Below are 20,841 nucleotides of genomic sequence, written 5' to 3'. Positions count from 1 at the left end.
GCCCAGAACTAGACACAGTGATTTGCATGTCCAGAAAGGCCCCCAGATTTTCAGCTTTCTTTCCTTGGTCCTATCCTAATTATCCTATGTTCATTCCTGTGCTCTCTGTTGCATGTATGTGCAGGCGCACACCCACCCACCCACCCACACCCTCATGGCCAATGTTCTGGGGGCTGCATTTCAGTGGTTGGTACTAAAATAATAATAATCAAAAATGGATGCAAAATATGAAGAACTCAGTTAAAAACCGGAAAACTGAGAAACTGAGACATTGGCATATTCTCCCATTCCTACACAGTGGAAAGGTTAGGCCAATCTGCACGAGCCCCCAGACCACCCCACTGGTAGAAAAACTACCCCTATTAGAACTTAATCCATTTTTTAAAAGAGTTTTAACTCCTCCTTACCACATCCACCATATAATGCTTTTTCTGGAAAATGTAGTTTGTTGCTTTAGTAATACAGTGGTACCTCGGGTTAAGAACTTAATTCGTTCCGGAGGTCCGTTCTTAACCTCAAACTGTTCTTAACCTGAGGTACCACTTTAGCTAATGGGGCCTCCCGCTGCCGTACGATTTCTCTTCTCATACTGAAGCAAAGTTCTTAACCTGAGGTACGATTTCTGGGTTAGCAGAGTCTGTAACCTGAAGCATCTGTAATCCAAGGTACCACTGTACTGAGAACATCAGATAAGCAATTGGTTGTAGGCCATTGTTCATCCTTAAAGGAATTATCACAAATTTGATTCTTTTTATGGCACCTTTTAAATATTTGGGGACTGCTATAATAACCTCCTCCTTCACTGAATTTCTTTTCTGGAAGAAGATAGCTCAGTTTTGTCCTCCAGATGAAATCTACTGAAAAACCATCTCTTTTTTGTTGCTCCAGTCAGAACCTTCAGTGATCTAATGCTTCACTGATACATCTGTAGAACCTAGATGGCATCAGCTTTCTGTATTAGTGCCAACTCAGTCAGCAATTTTATGTCTAATCACATTAATGTAATGCAATTATGCATTTTATTACTTTGAAATGAATAAAGGATTCAATCTAAAAAGTGCATTTTCTTTTTTGAAAACAGCATCCAGTTTTACTCTTTAATTTTCCTTGTCATTTGGAGTAGGCACATATTTTCCCCGCCCTTACATCTGGTCTCCCAATCACACTTTCGATGAAAGCTAATAATGTAGCTGTACAATTGTTTACCTCTTCAGAGACTGTGTAAAGAGAAATGTCTGTCACATATTACAAGTCTTGTGACAAAATTACAAGTGTTGGCAAGTCTGTGTTGATGATGTATTATTTATTTAACAGGCATTTACAGAGAAGACAGAAAGTGCATCTACAAACCGTCATCAAATGTGTATTTCTGTAGAGAAACATACTATGCAGTGGTGATTTTAGAAAGCACAGAAACAGATGCCAGTAACTGGAAGCCCTCTCCACCCGTGCTGGTGACCGACACCTTCATTGATACCTTCAGCGAAGCCACTTCACGGGGATCCTGCTGTGCCACAGAACATTCATCAATATTTTACTCAATATTGCCATTGAGCAAGCTCTCAAAAATTTGTTTTAATGGTCCAGTGCCTTGGTCACTAAGACTCTACTTAAATAGTGGTCACAACGCTACAAGGATTCTCTTAGCTATCTTTTATGATCAGCCACGAAGCTTCCGTGTTTTTGTTAAAGGGAACTATATGCCACCAGTTTTGTCATTTCCCAGACCTTCCTTGGCAAATGCTGTGTCGGGAACCAATTACTTCAGTTTTCATGAGAATCTTCTGTATGTTGCCATTCATTGGGATGAACCTATTGAAATACACACATATAATTCTCTTCATGTTGCTTTCACTATAGCAGAGGCTGAGGCAGCGGTGATTCAAAGACTGGCTATTTTTTTACAGATTGGGTGGGACCAAGTCAGAACAGTCCTCAACTCATCTGGAAGTGAGAGCACCTTAAATACCATAGCAGACAATGCTACAAAGAGAAAACACCAGTGCCCCCCTATGAAGTCATGTGTGTTCATTCACCATAGAGCTAGCCAACAGAAAACCCAAACAGGTTCAGCAATCTTTGGGGGCTTGCTGCCACCCCATTCGTTCACTGGTTTGAGAGTGCTGATCCTTGAAATAAGTGATCCATTACACTTCCAAAGGTCCAAGCTTGCCTCCTCATTTTCAGTTGACAGATTGACAAGTTTGGCCAATACTCTTATCGATGCCCAACAGACTGGTGAACTTCAGCATGCCCTCAAAATACCAGTTGATACCCTAGTGGTGATGGTTTCTGCCACCTCAGTTCCAGCAGAGGGAAGTTCTAGGTAAGTGGACTTCACGTCAAATAGTAATGCTATAAATGCTAATGCAAAAGGCAGTTTTCATTGCCTGTCAATGTCATCAGTGGTGAGGGATGATCTGAAGGGCACCAGGTGGGGGGAGCCTCACAAGAGTGGCTGACACAGAAGACTTAGACCAAAGGCTTACTCTCCTGTGTCCTTCATTCACTGAAACGAGTGGCACAATAACCATCACTTTCAAACTATGGCCAAGATTGGTTTGAGTCAATGAGCCCAAACCACTCATCCAACTCTGGCTATGTTATCTGAACAGCCCTATGGAGGCACTTTTTGTTTATAAAAGCATATACAGCTTATCAAACGGTGTGTACAACCATTATAGCTACAATGGACACAAAATTGCAAACCACTGGCAAATTGTCTCTCACACACACACACACACACACACACACACACACACACACACACATTAATTGTCTGTTTAAACTAGGTGGAATAGAAAAGTTTTCAGCAAATGTGTAAAAAGTAAAACTGAAGATGCTTGTTGAATCTTTGTATGAAGAACTTTTCGCAAGACTGGACTGATTACCCTGACATTAGATAAACCTCACTAATTGGGGGGGGGGGGACAACTAAAGTCACTCCTACAGATGATCTCAGTGATTGAACTGGGATCACGCTCAAGCACCTGAATGAGAAATGGGGCCACACTGAGAAGTCCTGCCCCTGATGTCACATGTGCTATGTTGGGGACATGACTGGGGGACAGTGCATGAGTAAAGTATTTGCAAAGGGCTTGGATGCTTCTCTCTCACCATGGCTGCCACTCCCAATTATACTTTTAATGATGAAAAGGGATTTGAGAAATATGGCCGTGTCAGAAATGAGAGAGAGAGTTTACACAAGCCTTCCTGTACAGTAATCTGCTGCTACCTGACTCAGACCCATTTCTGACCACATTTGTTCAGCTGAAGTGCAATTATCACCTTTTAATAGACGAGGCACAAAGAGACTGTCAGGATCATTGATAGTTAAGTAAGCTGCTTACTTAAAAATGGTTGATTACTTGGAATTTTACGTTGTGGTTGGACATATCTCAGGCATTGTGCAAATAAATACATCAAATTCTGACTTAGGTCACAATCCTGTGTATAAATCCTGTGTATACTTTCCTGAAAGTAAGCCCCCTTCAACACAGTAGGGATTTACTTCTCAGCAAACATACAGAGGATTCTGTTGCTAGTTTATTATTGCCACTAAACAATGAATGCATCATCTTGTTACACTTTTGGCTGTCCATAGCTAATTTGGGTTAAATTACTTCATACCAGTGCTCAAGAATTAAAGGGTTTGATTCCCACATTACTGATTCCCCCATGGTACACCATTACCCTGAAGCTGTGCTCTGCTTTTAATATCTACTGTCCATAGCAAACCTATCTAAAAGGCCTTTATAACTCAGCACTGTCACTTTATGCCCAAGAGCAATGGAAATCCACTTATCTCACTAGGGTGAGACCTGTAAATACAAGACCCACAGAATGAAAATTAACATATTTCTCCCACTGCGACGGCTGCCACAGCAGCATCAATGCAAGCAATAATTCTGAGCTAGCTATCTGATTCTATAGCAGCTGTTGGACTGACCAAGTCAGAAGATGGGCACAAAAGGAAGAGTCAGGAACGTGCAGGAGGTGTGGCAGCAGACCCTGAGAAGTGTAGTGGGAGCAGTCCTTTGCAAGCAGGCTTTGCAGGAGGTCGCACACTAGGATGCAGGCAGCTCAAATTGTTCTTGGGGGTGTGTGTGTTGTCTTTCCCATCTTGCCATGCACTGGACTACTAAAAACAACCTAAACTATTGAATCATAACAGAGATTAAGGGGCAGCATATCAGGGATTAACGGCAAGCACATCATACATTCAAACAACCCTGATAAACAAAACACAGAGAAAACTGTGTGCACTTATTTTTGCTGACATTCCGCCTTCTACATGGCTGTTGTGAAGGCATAGAAAGAGGTATAAAATAGTGCTTGAATCATAGACATCAAATTTTGGTTCCTTCAATCAAACCTATCTAACTTTGTTCTGTGAAGGGCCATGTTTTTCTGCAACACCCCTCCAATTAATACAGCTCTAAGGCTTCAACCAATATTAATCTGGCCTAATTATTGCATGTTTTAGGTACCTAAATTCTAGCAGAAAACAAAACAAGCAAACAAAAACCATTGCTCCCGCTTTCCAATGTTCTGCCCTGGAAAACAAACATGCCTACTCACTCGAAGAAAATTTTAGCGCCACATTTAACAATGAGTTTCACTGGGAATTCTAGCACTCTCTCTCTCTCTCTCCTTCTCTCTCTCTCTCTCTCTCTCTCTCTCTCTCTCTCTCACACACACACACACACACACACACGTAATAGAGCAGATTCCCACCTTTCCACAACAAACAAACAAAAGACCAACATTCTGGGTCAGGACAGTGCCAGCATCAGCAATGGTAAGCACACACTTGAGGTAGACAATTTTGTCTACCTAGGTCACACCATAACCAGCAGTTTTTCCATCAATGCTAGGCTGGGCAAGTGTATTGGCAAGGCAGCTGTGGCAATGGCTCGTGTCTCCAAAGAGTATGGGAGGATGTGATGCTAATGGCCACTACCAAGATGAAGGTCTACCAAGCTTGCGTGTTGAGCACGCTGCTTTATGCAAATGAGTCACTGGCAACTTAGGCCGCCCAGGAGTGACACCTCAATGCCTTCCATATGCACTGTGTCAGGGAGATTTTGGGCATCATGTGGTAGGACAAAAGCATCTCCTGGAAAATATTCAAAATTCAGGCATGGCCAGGAGGTGTTGTGTTTTGAGAACTTTGCAGGCATTTGTAAGACTGTTTCAGTGCACTGAAAATCCATTTCAAAAGTCACTATGTATTAACATCAACATAAATTAAGCCTATGAAAAGTGGGGTTTTGTCTTTGTTCACTACAACGAGTATCTGAGCTGACAGAAAATAACTACCTGGTAGAGAAGAATTAGGCCCCAGAATGCGGAAGTTTTTCCACCCCATTTTTGCCATTGCCCACTGTTTTAATAGAGTTTACAAACAAACAAACACCATAGCTCATCTGCAGGAAGCAAAGCAGGTGAGGGGTTAAACGACTTTAGCTGTTGGGCAGGTTGGATTTTTTTTTTATACTCTCCTTTTAGCTGGAGGACCTTGTGCCCGCAGGCCATAGTCACATTATCAGCTAGAAATTGGATAACGACAGCACAGTGACAAATCCAGGTTGCTTGCAATAAGGTGTTAATCCCTTCGCTTTAATATCGAAGCAGCTTGTAATGATGTTTGGACATCACTCCAGTTTACTGACGACCCCACTGGGGTTTGCAATAGAACCGTACAAACCACCTAACAAGGTGTCAGGTGACTTCCGTCGCCAAAGCAACGGACATTGCAATCTAATCTTGCTTCCATCCCTTCCAGCTCCCAATAAGGCCCAGGTTATAGAAGTGGCCCATCGATGCTTGGTAACTGGAATCAATTAACGTTAATTCGTGCAATGCTATGATGTATTGTGATCACTTTCATTTCAGAGAAGGGGGAAGGAATTGCTATAATTCACCTAAAATGAGGTTGTCTATGGTGCTGAGGTATTAATTGGGTGTCCATATTAAATGGGAAAGGAGCACAGCAGTGAAGGGAAAGTGGATGAGTGACTCTCTTGGCTGCTATTGACCTATCAGAAGAAGACAGTGCCCTTTTCCTTTGCTTTTATCTATTACAGTTTTCCCTATTGCGTGTCAAGTTGATGTATTATAAAAAATTCATTTGGTGACCTTTCACCCCCTTTGCAGATTAAACAATTTCACCGGGATGGCATCATTAAGAGGGCTTTGCATTTAATGATGATTTCTCTAAAAGGCCACGGAGATTCGATTTTAAGCTAACAGATTTATTGCACTATTATAACATATCGTAAAAAACTCTACCACCTACGGTCTGGTTTTAGGATAGAAGCTGTTAAGAGTTTATATGGAACTTAAAGTGGTATTACCTTGGGATATGCTGAAACAGCCCGTCCGCTGGGTCTGTCCTGTAACACAATGCTGTTTACTTTTCACACGATACTATTCCCCAGGTGCTCAACCTAAGAAGTGAATTAGAGGACTGCCTAGTTTCAGTCCTTAACCATTCACAGTTCAGGTAAGGAAAGGGCCGAATATTTATGGTTATAGTTAATAATGTAAGCCTTGGTTTCATTAATCTGCACAATATATAGTGTGGTTGAAACGTGGTGCTTGGGGGCTGTAGAAAGGACCTGCTGGTTGCTATTGGCAACCATAGGGCACCCACTGAAATGTCAGAAAACCCTTGGGAGTCAGAGGTAGGGAAAGATTTTTACTAGGGGAGATGAGCCATTTGTGACATAGTATGGAAGCTCAGTAGCCTAGGGAAGATTTCTAAGCAAACAATGCAGATGTTGTTACCCACCAGACCTGCTGGGGCTGCTAAGAAGTCACAGGTCTTGGCCAGTGGCAGGGCCTGGCTTTCTCACCAACTTCCTTTGCAAAGATACTTTGAAGCATGGCTGTTTCACAAAGAGTTTAACACCTGCAGTACAGTAACTAAACTGAGGGGTGTCTTACTTTGTTGCAATTGCTCCTCTGCTGGGAGAAAAGTGCTCTTTTCACCTGTTCTGGTATTCTCCTCCTTTGCAAAGAAACACTTGGCACTTCAAACACTGCATAACAGGTATCCTTTGTATCAGCAGTACAAAGTATAATCACCAAAAGCCCTTTCCCCCAGCAGCCTGTTCTCACGGTAACCAAACAAATGCGCACACAGCATTTTTAAAGCTAAAGAAAAACAGGAATACAAAACCTCAGTACTTCTCTCAAACCTAGACACACACAGAGACCCTACAGTGCTCAAAATTGCGGTGCACACAAAAACCACCCACAATGTCTTCTCCCAGTCCTCCTCCGCTATTCATAAAACTAACTGCAAATGATTAAGCTCCTTTGTATTTTACCAACAGATCTGTACGGGTTTCTTCCCTTACACACATCCTATTTTGGCACAAAGGTCTGCTCTCCTGTGGATCTCAGTATGTTCAGCCGGTCTGCGTTTGCAATCTCCTGTTGCGTAACCTCTTTATAGTTTCCCCACAGGGCCTGCTCTTCCTGGGTGTTGTGAACTTCCCCATTTCTCCTTAAGGGAACTGACAAGCTAACCTGCTTACCTCCTGATATTGCTCAGCAGGAAAGCAGCAAGCCTGCATGTTCTTTTACCAATGCTACAGGGAGGAATGTTCAGGTTCCCATGAACCAAAACGCTGGGCAGAATGGCAATACATTCTGCCTTTGAAGGGAGCATTTTCTTTCCCCTTTGGCGCAACCAGTTATTTTAGACATTGACAATGTCCTGCAGGAAAGCAAGTTCTTTCCTATATTTAGCAAGCAAGGTTTAACTTGGGAGCAAAATGTGTAGAAAAAGCATAAAAAGGTAAAGGTAAAGGACCCCTGACAGCTAAGTCCAGTTGTGGACAACTCTGGGGTTGCGGCGCTCATCTCACTTTACTGGCCAAGGGAGCCGACGTTTGTCCACACAGTTTTTCTGGGTCATGTGGCCAGCATGACTAAGCCGCTTCTGGTGAAACCAGAGTAGTGCACAGAAACGCTGTTTACCTTCCCGCCGGAGCGGTACCTATTTATCTACTTGCACTGGCGTGCTTTCGAACTGCTAGGTTAGCAGGAGCTGGGACTGAGCAACGGGAGCTCACCCTGTTGTGGGGATTCGAACCGCCGACCTTCCGATTGGCAAGCCCGAGGCTCAGTGGTTTAGACCACAGCGCCACCTAGGTCCCTAGAAAAAGCATACACACACGCATATACACAGTGGAAAAGTCTCCCTCACGAGGTGGCCCCATTGGGGGTTTTTTAAGCAGAGGTTGGATGGCCATCTGTCATGGACACTTTAGTTAAGATTTCTGCGTTAAAGACGGTTGGACTAGATGGTCCCTTCCAACTCTACGACTCTACGATTCTATTATGTTATGACATGGAAAAAGTAACAAAATTCTTAACAACAGCCGTCTTGTTAGACTTCGAGTTAAACTAACAGATTTATTACGGTACAAAGTTTTGCAGCCTGATGCCCATTTCAGAGGATGCATGAAGTTTGAGCTGTGCTAGGTTTGTGAATTCACCTCTGATGAAGCAACCATCCCCGTCTCAAATATATTTTTTGACTGCCTCAAAACCCAAAGCAAAGTTAGCAAGCTTTGGAGCCACTTTGAAAACTCAGGAGGGTTTCTAGAAATTGTTTTCTTGTTTGGGATATTTAGTCCAATTTTAGAACTTCCTCCAACCTTTTCATAAATGGAAACACAAAAAGCAGAGAGGCAGAGGAGTGGAGTTCTATGAGTGACACTTCCAATCAGGGATGGCTCTCCAAGAGAAAAACCAGTCAGTCTAGGTTTTAATAAGCTCTGTCCACAAGACTTGTTCTCTCTGGTGGGAGCAGCAGGCTTGAAAACTGTGAGCTTGTAACCTTTACTGAGGTCTGGCAGAACACATACTGTACATGTTGATCCTACCAGTTATGCCCAGTGAGGTCATTCTTTTATATTTATTGCTAGCACTGATAAGAATAGTTTTCCTGCTTAGGTAGAGTATATTGTGATGTTGTTGTTTAGTCGTTTAGTCATGTCCAACTCTTCGTGACCCCATGGACCAGAGCACGCCAGGCACTCCTGTCTTCCACTGCCTCCCGCAGTTTGGTCAAACTCATGCTGGTAGCTTCAAGAACAATTTCCCACCATCTCGTCCTCTATCGTCCCCTTCTCCTTGTGCCCTCCATCTTTCCCAACATCAGGGTCTTTTCCTAGGTAAAGTATATAAGCCTAGTGAAAATATTCCCACTAATTTTCTGCAATCCACTTCTCTTTTTTTTTATAATAATTTTTATTCATTTTCCAAACACATAATAAAGACAAACTAAACACAAAACAAAAACATACAAAACATTTAAACATGTATAACTTCATAATCTTATTTTCATACACCTTCTTTCCTTCGACTTCCCCATACCTCCCCATCACTGCATCCTTGTTTTACGATTCTTTAGCAACCCTTTAGTCAATTTATCTATAATTCCCTTTCATTAAGTTTTCTTTAATTTATTAATTACAGCTGTAATTCTCTGCTTCTTACCCCTTGACATCTTAACACTCCTCAATTTTACAACAGTTTTTAAGATATATTTTGAATTTCTTCCAGTCCTCTTCCACTGTCTCCTTCCCCTGGTCGCGGATTCTGCCAGTCATCTCAGCCAGTCCCATAAAGTCCGTCACCTTTGTTTGCCATTCTTCCAGAGTAGGTAGTTCTTGCATCTTCCAATACTTTGCCAGAAGAATTCTTGCTGCTGTAGTAGCATACATAAAAAAAATCCTGTCCCTCTTTGACACCAATTGGCCAACCATGCCCAAGAGAAAAGCCTCAGGTTTCTTAGGAAAGGTCCACTTAAGGACTTTCTTAATTTCATTATAGATCATTTCCCAAAAAGCTTTAATCTTCGGGCAGGTCCACCAAAGGTGGTAAAAAGTACCTTCAGTCTCATTACATTTCCAACATTTATTATTGGGCAAATGATAAATTTTTGCAAGCTTGACTGGGGTCATGTACCACCTATAGATCATTTTCATTATGTTTTCTTTTAAAGCATTACATGCGGTAAATTTAACACCAGTGGTCCATAACTGTTCCCAGTCAGCAAACATAATGTCATGACCGATGTCTTGTGCCCATTTAATCATAGCTGATTTCACCGTTTCATCCTGTGTATTCCATTTCAACAGCAAATTATACATTCTTGACAAGTTCTTAGTATTGGGTTCTAGCAATTCTGTTTCTAATTTTGACCTCTCTTTCTGAAATCCTATTTTCCTGTCCTGTTTAAATGTCTCATTTATCTGATGATAGTGCAACCAATCTCGAACTTTGGACTTTAATTTCTCATAACTCTGAAGTTTAACTCTTTCACCATCATGTTCTAAGATTTGACCATATTTTGGCCATTTAGAGTCCATATTAAGTTTTTTCACCTCCTTGGCTTCCATTGGTGACAGCCACCTGGGAGTTTTACTTTCCAACAGATCTTTATATCGAATCCAAACATTATATAATGCTTTCCTAACAATATGATTTTTAAAACCTTTATGCACCTTTGCCTTATCGTACCATAAGTATGCATGCCAACCAAAGCTATTATCGTACCCTTCCAGATCCAAAATATCTGTGTTCTCAAGAAGTAGCCAGTGTTTCAACCAGCAGAAAGCTGCCGATTCATAATAAAGTCTTAAGTCCGGCAGGGCAAACCCCCCTCTATCTTTTGCATCAGTTAAGATCTTAAATTTTATTCTGGGCTTTTTGCCCTGCCAGACAAATTTTGATATATCTTTCTGCCACTTCTTGAAACAGTCCATCTTGTCCAAGATCTGTAACGTCTGAAATAAAAATAGCATTCTAGGCAATACATTCATCTTAATAGTAGCAATTTGGCCTAGCAAGGAAAGTCTCAACCTTGACCATATTTCTAGATCTTTTTTTACTTCTAACCAACATTTTTCATAATTGTCCTTAAATAAGTTCACATTCTTAGATGTTAAGTTTATCCCCAGGTATTTCACTTTTTTCGTTATTTCCAAACCTGTTTCATTCTGAAATCTCTCTCTTTCCTCCATTGTTAAATTTTTTTCCAGCACTTTCGTTTTTTGTTTGTTCAATTTAAATCTTGCTACTTGACCAAATATCTCAATTAATTCTAATACTCTTTTGGTACTAGTATCTGGCTGTTGCAGGGTCAATACTAGGTCATCTGCAAATGCTCTTAGTTTGTAGTGTCTGACTCCGACCTGAACTCCTTTAACCAACTGGTCCTTTCTAATCATGTTTAACAAAACCTCCAGGACTGATATAAAAAGCAAAGGGGATATTGGGCATCCCTGCCATGTACCTTTTTCTATGGATATTTCTTCTGTTACCACATTATTTACAATTAACTTTGCTTTTTGCTTAGAGTATATTGCACCTATACCGTTTTCAAAACCTTGGCCTACCCCCATCCCTTGGAGATTCTTCTTCATAAAACTCCAACAAATATTGTCAAAGGCTTTCTCCGCGTCCACAAAAATCAAGACAGCCTTCCTGTTAATGTCAACTTCTAACAGCTCCAAAATGTCTATAATATTCCTCACATTGTCTGACATATGTCTCCCTGGGAGAAAGCCAGTTTGGTCCTTATGAATCTCCCCTAACAACACTCTCTTCAGTCTTTTTGCCAAAATGTCTGCAAAAATTTTGTAATCCACATTAAGTAAAGATATAGGGCGGTAGTTTCTGACCTGGTTCTTTTCAGTCTCTGTTTTCGGTATAAGTGAGATGAAAGCCTCTTTCCACGATTCAGGTGCCTTTTTCCCCTCCAAGATTTCATTACAGACTTCCTTCAATGGTTGTATTAACCATTCCTTCAGCACTTTGTAATATCTAGCCGTCAAGCCATCTGGTCCTGGTGATTTTCCCAATTGCATATTCTGAATGGCACCCTCTATTTCTTGTTCTGTTATTTTCTCATTCAATATCATTTTACTTTGTTCTGAGATTTTTGGTAGGCCATATTTTTTTAATAAATTCTTCTATTTCTTGTTCGTTCACTGGCCCTTGTGCATACAATTTCTTAAAGAAACTTTGAAAACAATTACTTATCTCATTAGGTTTGTGGATGATCTTTCCATCCATTTCTAGGCTTGTCACAGTGTTCAATTTCTGCCTCTTTTTCAATTGCCATGACAGAAGTTTCCCACATTTATCTGCTGATTCAAATGTCTTTTGTCTCATTTGCTTTATTTTCCATTCTATTTCTTGATTCATCAGTTCCATGTATTGCATCTGATAATACTTTATTTCTCTCAGGATCTCATGAGACTTTGGTTTGGACCTCAATTTCTTTTCTCCTTCTTTCATTTTTTCTAAGATTTTTTCCTTCTTCTCATTTTGTTTTTTCCTCTTTATAGAATTCTGTTGAATTAGGAAACCTCGCATCACGGCTTTGCTAGCGTCCCAAATTGTTCTTTTCTCCACTTCTGTTCTCAATTTTATCTCAAAGTAATCTTTCAATGTTTTTTGGGCCTTCTTGTAAATCTCTTCATCTCTAAATAGGGTGTCATTCATTCTCCATCTAAAGGATCCAGTTGTTGTTAATTTCATCTCCATCTTTACGGCGTTATGGTCGGAGCAGGTTTTTGGGCAGATTTCTACTTTTTTTATTCTTGGCGCCAGGCTACTAGTAACCCAAATTTGGTCAATTCTTGTCCATGTCATTTTTGCTTCAGAGAAAAAGGTTCCCTCTCTCTCGAGAGGGTTCCTTATTCTCCAGATGTCAATCAAGTCCATAGTTTCAGTCATTTCAAAAAAAGTCTTTGGTAGTCTCCCTTCCTTAGAAATCACTTGTCTCTGTGCTTTATCCATGTTTGTGGAGACGACTCCATTCATATCTCCCATCATTACGATTTTATAGTCTAGAAAGTCCATTAAAGTCTCATGCAACTTCTTAAAGAATTCAGCCTTCCCTTCATTTGGCGCATAAACTCCAACTATCAAAATTTTTTCTCCTTGAATTTGTATTTCAATTGCCAGGTATCTTCCTTGTTCATCTTTAAATATCATTTTTGGAACCAATTTTTCTTTTGCATAGATCACCACGCCTCTTTTCTTCACTTTGTCTGATGAAATAAATTCCTGTCCAAGTCTCTTGTTTATCAACAGTTTCCTATGTATCCTGGCAATATGAGTTTCTTGCAAACATATTAGGTCTAATTGTTCTCTCTTGAGAATATGAAAAACTTGACGTCTTTTTCGGGGAAGGTTCAAACCATTACAGTTCCAACTAAGAAGTTGCAGAGACATTTTGTTCTTAAGTACCTGTTCCTCCGACTGCTCCGAGCTTTTGTTCTTCCTCTGATGGTGGTGGTAAAAGTCCAAATGATAGATTTGCAATGTCAGTTGGTTCTTTCTCCTCTGCGGTTCCTTTCTGCAGGTCTTCCAAGTATCTCTCCAAAAACTGTTCTTTATCTTGAATTGTTCTTATTTTAATCTTCCTTCCTTTGAAGTTGAAAGATAATCCCTGTGGAAACTCCCACCTAAAAGGTATGGTATTTTTCTTCAGCAGGTCGACCAAATCTTTATAGAAGGTTCTCACCTCCAAGATATATTTAGGAATGTCTTTAAAAATCTGTATTTGACAGTTCTGAATCACCAGTGCCTTTTGATAATGCAAGTTCAATATTTTATCTCTTTCTTCCTTTGATCTTAGTGTAATTAGACAGTACCTTGGTTTCTTACCCTGCCTCCTGCCCAGCCGAAAAGCTGTTGTTATTTCAAACTCATCTTCTTCCCCCCATTCCTCTTGCCAAAATTCCGCAAAGTTCTCTGTAAGGAATTCCACAAGACTGTCCCCCTCACTTTCAGGAACCAATCTTAATTTCAGGTTTTTCTCCTTCCTCTGAAGTTCCAGTAAGGGCAAGGTTGCATCATGTTCATTCACTTTTTTTATAATCGGCCCAAACTTTTCCCTTGTCTCTTCTGCTGTATTTTTTGCACTTTCAGCAATCTTTCGTGCTTCAGAACTTTCTTGAATTAATTTATTAATAGAATCTGTATTGGATGTTACACTTGCTGTATTCAAATCTAATCTTGCTGTCAGTTCTGTCAGTTTTTTGGAATTTTCTGTAGACAACTTTGTCAATGCTTCCAAGGATTGATTTATTTTAAGCAGTGCCTGTGTCATAGAATCCATAGATGCTGTTGCTGCCTTTTCCTGTGCAGCTGGTAATGTGCCTGATATTGAGCCCCTTTTCTTTTGTTCCTTCTTTGCTTTAAGTCTAGTTACTATCTCTTCTGCTGGGCCACTCATATCCTCAAGGTCGTTCTCACAGGAAAGACTTGCAAATGGAAAATCCCACTGTTTCTTTTTCAATGTAACAGTTTCTCTTAAAACCCTATAGAGGGAGCATTCAATTGTATCCGAATGGAAAGGAGAAACAAAGGAGCAAGGAAGCGTAAAAACAATAAACAAAAAGTTCCAAAGTCTACACTGTAAATCCACAATTTTTTCAATGTAACCAAAAGTTCAGCAGACTACTTCCATTAAAGTCCGGTAACTTTATTTCAGACAGAACCCCACTTTGTATCCAGTTTAAACTGACAGTTCACTTTCCCGGTGCCTTGCTCAGGCAGCCCGACCTGGGGGATTTGGCAGTGAAAGATCTTTTATCTCCACTTATTTTCACGCAGGTTAACAGTGTCCAATTTTTCTTCCCCCCTTCTCCTGCCTATTGGGGGGAAGTCTAAGTCCGATGTCAGGTTTGACAGCTTAAAAAAAATATTTTCATTTCAAATGCAGCTTACTCTGTTCGTTGCTTTGTTTATCATGCAGTTCGGGGAGGCAGACTTCCTTAGTTTATGCCTTTCCCGTTTTCAGCCAAATTTCAAAATTTAATGTCCCGTTCAGTCTCTCAATCTTACTCACGGGTCCTGTAGTCAATTTTCAGTTTCAGGAAGGAATCGGCGCTCTCCGTTCATGGCGACGCGGCTTCACTCCACGGGCTGGGTAACGACTCTCAGCACCGCGCTCACACCCGATGCCGCTCCGGAGCCTTTAAAAAGGCTCCTTCACAATACCGGGGGGCGCAAAAGGTGCCCACCGAATCTCCTTGTTCACAGGCTTAGCGCCTGTGATTTTAGGGGTCCCCCGCTCGCCGTAGCGGGTCAGACCCGAACTCGCGGAGCAGTCCTGCCTTGGAGCTCAAGGCAAAGACCGCCATTAAACGCTGGCACCGACCGGAAGTCTCTCTGCAATCCACTTCTCAGTCCCTGTGCGTTATTTCACATTAGCAGTATTAGAAAGCAACACAGACTATTAGCTTTGAAATCAGCCACTTTTCCTTTTCCTTCCTAGCATAGTTTGTGAAGGCAAAAGCTTTGCAAAGCCCAGAGTGCCTTTAGAATACAGAGAAACCTGCGAAAGAAATTGAGTTAAACCAAAGTGAATAGGCTCTCAATAAATGCATTGTTTGTACCATACCTTAAAGCAAACACCAGGAGAGATGAATAAATGGTTTTTATACTTTCATTTTGAGGCAATATCAAACCCCAAGTCATCACTTTGTAGCAGTGGTTTAGAAGCATATATAATAAGCATAATGACACAAAGCATCGAGAAGGAAGTCAGGCTGCGTAGGCTCAGAATGAAGTTCCTTCTCCCATGCATTCAAATAATCCCAGGTGCTTGAATTCAAGTTTTACTCTTGGAAGTAACAGTTTAAGAAGGAGCCTACCTGCACAGAGAATTTGAAAAGTAAAGGACCATAGTGTAGTTAAAGATACAGTGCACATATTTGCAGGCACCAGCTTTGAATTATTCCCTGTGCTATAAAGCAGAGAGCACAGAGGATTTACTTTACTAACCTGTTAGGATTAGGGAAACTGGTAAAGGTAAAGGTAAAAGGACCCCTGACCATTAGGTCCAGTTGTGGCCGACTCTAGGGTTGCGGCGCTAATCTCGCTTTATTGGCCGAGGGAGCCAGCCTACAGCTTCCGGGTCATGTGGCCAGCATGACTAAGCCGCTTCTGGTGAACCAGAGCAGCGCACGGAAATGCCGTTTACCTTCCCACCGGAGCAGCACCTATTTATCTACTTGCACTTTGACGTGCTTTCGAACTGCTAGGTTGGCAGGAGCAGGGACTGAGCAATGGGAGCTCACCCTGTCGCGGGAATTCGAACTGCCAACCTTCTGATCGGCAAGTCCTAGGCTCTGTGGTTTAACCCACAGTGCCACCCGTGTCACAGGGAAACTGGTAGATTCCAGAAAACTAGCCTTATGGGTAGAAATTCTCTCACCAATGTGCCCAGTGATGGTTCCAGATGTATTCTGAATGAATAACCAGTAATGGTGGTTTCCTTTCCTCTTAACGTTTTTCCATGTTCAAGAAATGGAAGCAGCCAAACTCCAGGAAGTTGCCTCTATGTCAGGCCTTATAACATCTCTGTCCGGATCCAGCCCGCTAATGGGGTGACGGAAAGCCCCCTTCCCAGGCAACCACAGGTCATCTTCCTGGATAAGCAGGTATGGAATTATAAGAAGGCGCATTTGGGACTGTGGGATAAGGATGCTAAATTTAAATTTCCAATGTAAAACATAACCCTAATACCCCATCCTTTCATTTTATAGGTGAATGTGAAAATGTAGTCTTTTAAATATTGGTAGCTGAAAGAGAAATATCAGAAATACAAGAGAACTGCTCCGAATGGCAGCCCTTTTCACATAAATCCACTGATAAACACACATGAATAATAGTGCACAAGATTGCAACTTGCATTTTAGTGTCTTTGAAGTTTAATGCATCGTATCACAGAATTTGATGTCCATTGAGCAAAGAAAAAAATATATCCATGAATCCACAGACTTTAATTCATGCACCAATCCTTCTGAAATTTTGCAGTGACAAATGTGTAATACATGCTATTTTCATTTTAAAAAACCAAAACACCACCCTTTTCCTAAATTGCAGGGAGGTAAGTTGATCAACTTTAAAGATGTGCTGCACAAAACCCCCCTATCTTTCTGAAATTTATTAGATTAATTACTTAAAGGCACTTCTATAATGTATACTGTTTTCATATACATTTCTGACAAGTGGGGGGGGAGAGAGAGAAGCAAATCCTTTTTAAATCTACATTAAACTGTAAAGGCCATGCTTACAGAAAACATCCTGCACCTATTCTTCTGAAACATTCTAGTGCAAGTGGTAAAGGAGTTATAGACTTCTTTGCTTTCAGTAATAGTGAATGGGGAGACACACAACTGTGGTTTTCCCGAAGCAAAGTTTCAATGATATGTATTTTTGTGTTTTTGTATTGTAAGCCTCTCTGTGATTTTTGGAGGCAGGGTGGTATAGAAATAATAATAATAATAATAATAATAATAATAATAATAATAATGGCAATTTTCTGAATTGCTGCATTGGGATCTGAAATGTATTTGGTGAGCAGTCCTTTTCAGGAACTAAAGATGCAGAGTGGGACATCTTAATCAGGAACAGGAGTAGATTTGGACTGCTCTTATCTTCACTTCCTCTCCAATTGCTGATCTCTGAGATTTCTCCCCCCACCCCACCCCTTTGTATATTTCAATAGTGGTAGGCTCTGTTGATGGGCATAGCCAGGATTTTTGTTAGGAGAGCAGGACTTTTGCTACAGGGCGAAACCAACGTGATTGGCCAGTTAACTTGATTGCCCATGGCTTTGTTCAATGCCACTGGCACTTCCATTGCTTATGTGAAAGGAAGTCAAATAAAAGCATCACCCTGACAGTCCTCCTAGAACAGGTGTGGGGAACCTTTGGCTGCCAGATGTTGCTGGGCTAGAACTCCAATCAGCCCCAGCAAGTAAGGGCAACGGCCAGGGCTGATGGGAGTTGGATTTCAGCAATGTCTGGAGAGCCCAGCATTCCCCACACCTGCCATAGAACAGTGGAAGCAATAGCTTTTTCCCTGCCTGAAGCAACAGGCAGGATGAAGGATGGAGCAAGACAGATGACTCTTTAAGGGACCTGAGCCCATTTCAGAGTCTGCTTGAATGAGACATCACTCAGACCAGTTCTTCCTAGTTTTACTGGAAGGGGGAGATGATTAATGAGATATTGCATGGCTAGCTGGTGAAGATGAGCAGCATAAATGGGTCCTTTTAATACAATTGCTCTTTTATGGATCAGCTGTGGCAGACAAGAGAAGAGGAAAAGCAACTGAGGTTGAAACCTTCCTGAACTGTCTCCTCAATGAACCATCAGTGTGGTTTTCCAATATTTATAGCATTTTTGTGGTCACCACTTGACCGCAACTTGTTTTAACTAATTTTAACATTGCATATTTAAATTCTTACAGCCTGCCCTGGGTTGAAAGATGAGGTAAGAAATCATTATCAACATCATCATCCCCCCCCCATTAGGAAAAACAGTGGTGACTAACAACAACACATTATGTTTCTTTTTATTTTTGTAGGGTCGAAGAGTGGCCACAGTAGGCTTCCCCTCCAAACCGTGGGTTGTGACAGCCTTTCTGAAAGACAGTCCAGAGGCTGTGCTGAAAGGTTTGGACCTATTTCTAAGCACCTCTGAGGTTCCATTATAGGCAGCGTGGGGCCATACTGCTCACAAATGTGTGAAGAACGTTAAAAGGAGTGTATTTTAGGCAGTGCTATTTTTCTATATGAACATCTCCCTCATTCTCTTAGAATGGTAACGGCACCCACCTGAGAGGTGCCAGAACTGAGTTTTGGTGAGTTCTGGCTGAATATTTTTTTTTGGGGGGGGGAGTGGTTCACATGAGCACCTGATCCAAGTAACATCCTTATACACAAATAGATAGTTAACTGTGAAAGAATGGCTTTATAGTCCTGGGCTGCTTATGTATATGCTTGTGTACATTATGGAAATCTTGCATGTATGTCTTGCTGCATATGGCAAAAAAGATACCTGTCTCTCTGGTCCGTTCATGTGGGGATTGTAGGGTTAACTAACTATGCCCCAAGGCATTGTCACCATGTATGTGCAGGATGGCACATCCCTTTTCTGAAGGTGGGGAAAAGAAAAGCTCCAAACTTTCTTGAATCTGTAACCTGAGGAGAGGAACACATGATTGACAAGGGAGATCTATAAATAAAGATACGGCAGACAGGGCTGGTCCTGCTAAGAGCCTGGTGAGTTAGGGATTGTTTATCCAGTTTTGATTTGTTTTTGGGTTTCAGTCCTTTTGAGCATCACATTTCCATCTCTGTAACATTTGCATGTCTTTCTTATCTTAGAAAACTAAATTTGTGTTAGATAAACCCTGCTGGTCTCAGCTTTATCAAAACACGCTGAGGCCTAGAGCTTTAAACTTAGGAGGCTTCAGAGAGACCCCAGGGAACTCTGGGGAGGCTGTTTGATAAGGGGCAGCCTGGTAAATAACTGATCTCTTATCTGGTGGCAGCAGATACCTCAACTGGAGGGAGAGAGGGTGCTAGAGAGAGGCATGCGCTGTTGTGGACACATCCTCTTCACCAGGTGTACAGGTCCCAGGTGTTTCAGATGTGGCCTTCAGAAGCTCCCTCCTCCCTCCATAGAATCCTCTCCTTATGCACCTTGACTGCTGAGTCTCGTGTGAGAAGAGGCAAGGCAGAAATGAACAACTGGGATGCATCACAACAGAACTCTGCCCATGCCTCTGTTGCTTGCTATGGATACTTTGGAGGAGCCCGTTGCCTCACATGGCAGAATATCAGAGGGTGACCTTTCAACTGTTGCTCAAGTTAGTTGCTGACCATGGTGGTCTTAGTTTTAGTTTTACTCAGGGTAGAGTCGCCAGAATTGATGAATATAACTAAGTAAGGTCCATTAATTTCAATGGGTCTGCTCTGAGTAACACTTAGTTGACTGTCACCCCAAGGATTTATTTGTTCTGGCTACGCAGGTTACAGTTGAAGTTCCAAAATCAGAAAGGGCAAAATATTTATAAACTTCTCTGAAGTCAGTGCCATCTCAGAGATAAAGTGACGGGGCCAATTTTCACATTCAGAATAGCAGGTGATATTGTTTTTCTGGATCCCTGCCATTTTAGAAACAAATGGAAAAATTCATGATCAACTGTTTCTCCATCTCTGAAATTTGCTGCCTTTGAAGCCAGCGGGCCTAGGAGAAGGATTCTAGTTTACTATGTGCAAGGGTTTTTATAAAAAAACAAAAACTCATGGCAGAGCCTTCAGACACCTGCATTCTGATGTGACGTAGTCCTACGAATGATGTGCAACATGCTTTTCTGAATACTAGCTGAGGTCAGACACCAGTTGATTTTTGGTAAGCCACTGTCCCTCAACCTCTGTTCCCCTTTGGTAAAATTTGGCCATAAAGTCCCTATCTCAGATCAGTTAGTTACAAGGACAAACAAGATTCAAACTTGTAAAACACTTTGTACTGCAAATGTATTGTATTGCTCCATTATACATGAGCTTGTTCTGGAGGTCTATGTGACCTCCTTATCCATAATAACCTGGGATTTGAAGCAAGCAGTATACAAATATATTATTCCAGAGAATGATAAATAGTGCATTTTTAATTTTTTAATTTTAAAAAGAATTAAGTGGACTTCAGAATTATTCCCATGTAAGAGTAGGTGCATGTGAATCTCCACCCAAAGAACAGGCTTTTGAAAGCAAATGCATTTGGATGACACAGCAGTGATTTCTGTGACTTGCATATAACAGGACAGAAACAGAGAGGTTGCTTAATTAGGACTATCCTAGGATTGCGGAGCCTTTGTACAAATAATGCACTGAAGAATCTGAGGCATTTCTGCTTCTCAGGGTCCAAGGCTCTAAGGCAGATAGGGGCACCACCTGTGCCCACTGAACTATTGGAAACAGGGGAGCAAACAAACTATCAGTTG

The 20,841-nt window shown here is 41.4% G+C and overlaps 1 protein-coding gene across 3 annotated transcripts in view; it reads left to right on the top strand.

Moving 5' to 3' along the window:
- PKHD1 (PKHD1 ciliary IPT domain containing fibrocystin/polyductin) overlaps positions 1–20,841 on the top strand; it is a 250,395-nt gene that overhangs the window by 208,073 nt on the left and 21,481 nt on the right. For all 3 annotated transcript variants that reach the window (XM_081855438.1, XM_081855439.1, XM_081855440.1), the window contains 3 exons: positions 1,315–2,326; positions 16,352–16,487; positions 18,421–18,508. In XM_081855438.1, the coding sequence (XP_081711564.1) occupies positions 1,315–2,326; positions 16,352–16,487; positions 18,421–18,508 (1,236 nt within the window). The remainder of the gene's footprint in view (positions 1–1,314; positions 2,327–16,351; positions 16,488–18,420; positions 18,509–20,841) is intronic.

This window comes from Podarcis erhardii, assembly GCF_964252035.2.
Source record: "Podarcis erhardii genome assembly, chromosome: 3".
Taxonomy (NCBI): domain Eukaryota; kingdom Metazoa; phylum Chordata; class Lepidosauria; order Squamata; family Lacertidae; genus Podarcis; species Podarcis erhardii.
The sequence above is the reverse complement of the archived record's forward strand: the minus strand, read 5'-3'. Positions and strand labels throughout refer to the sequence as shown.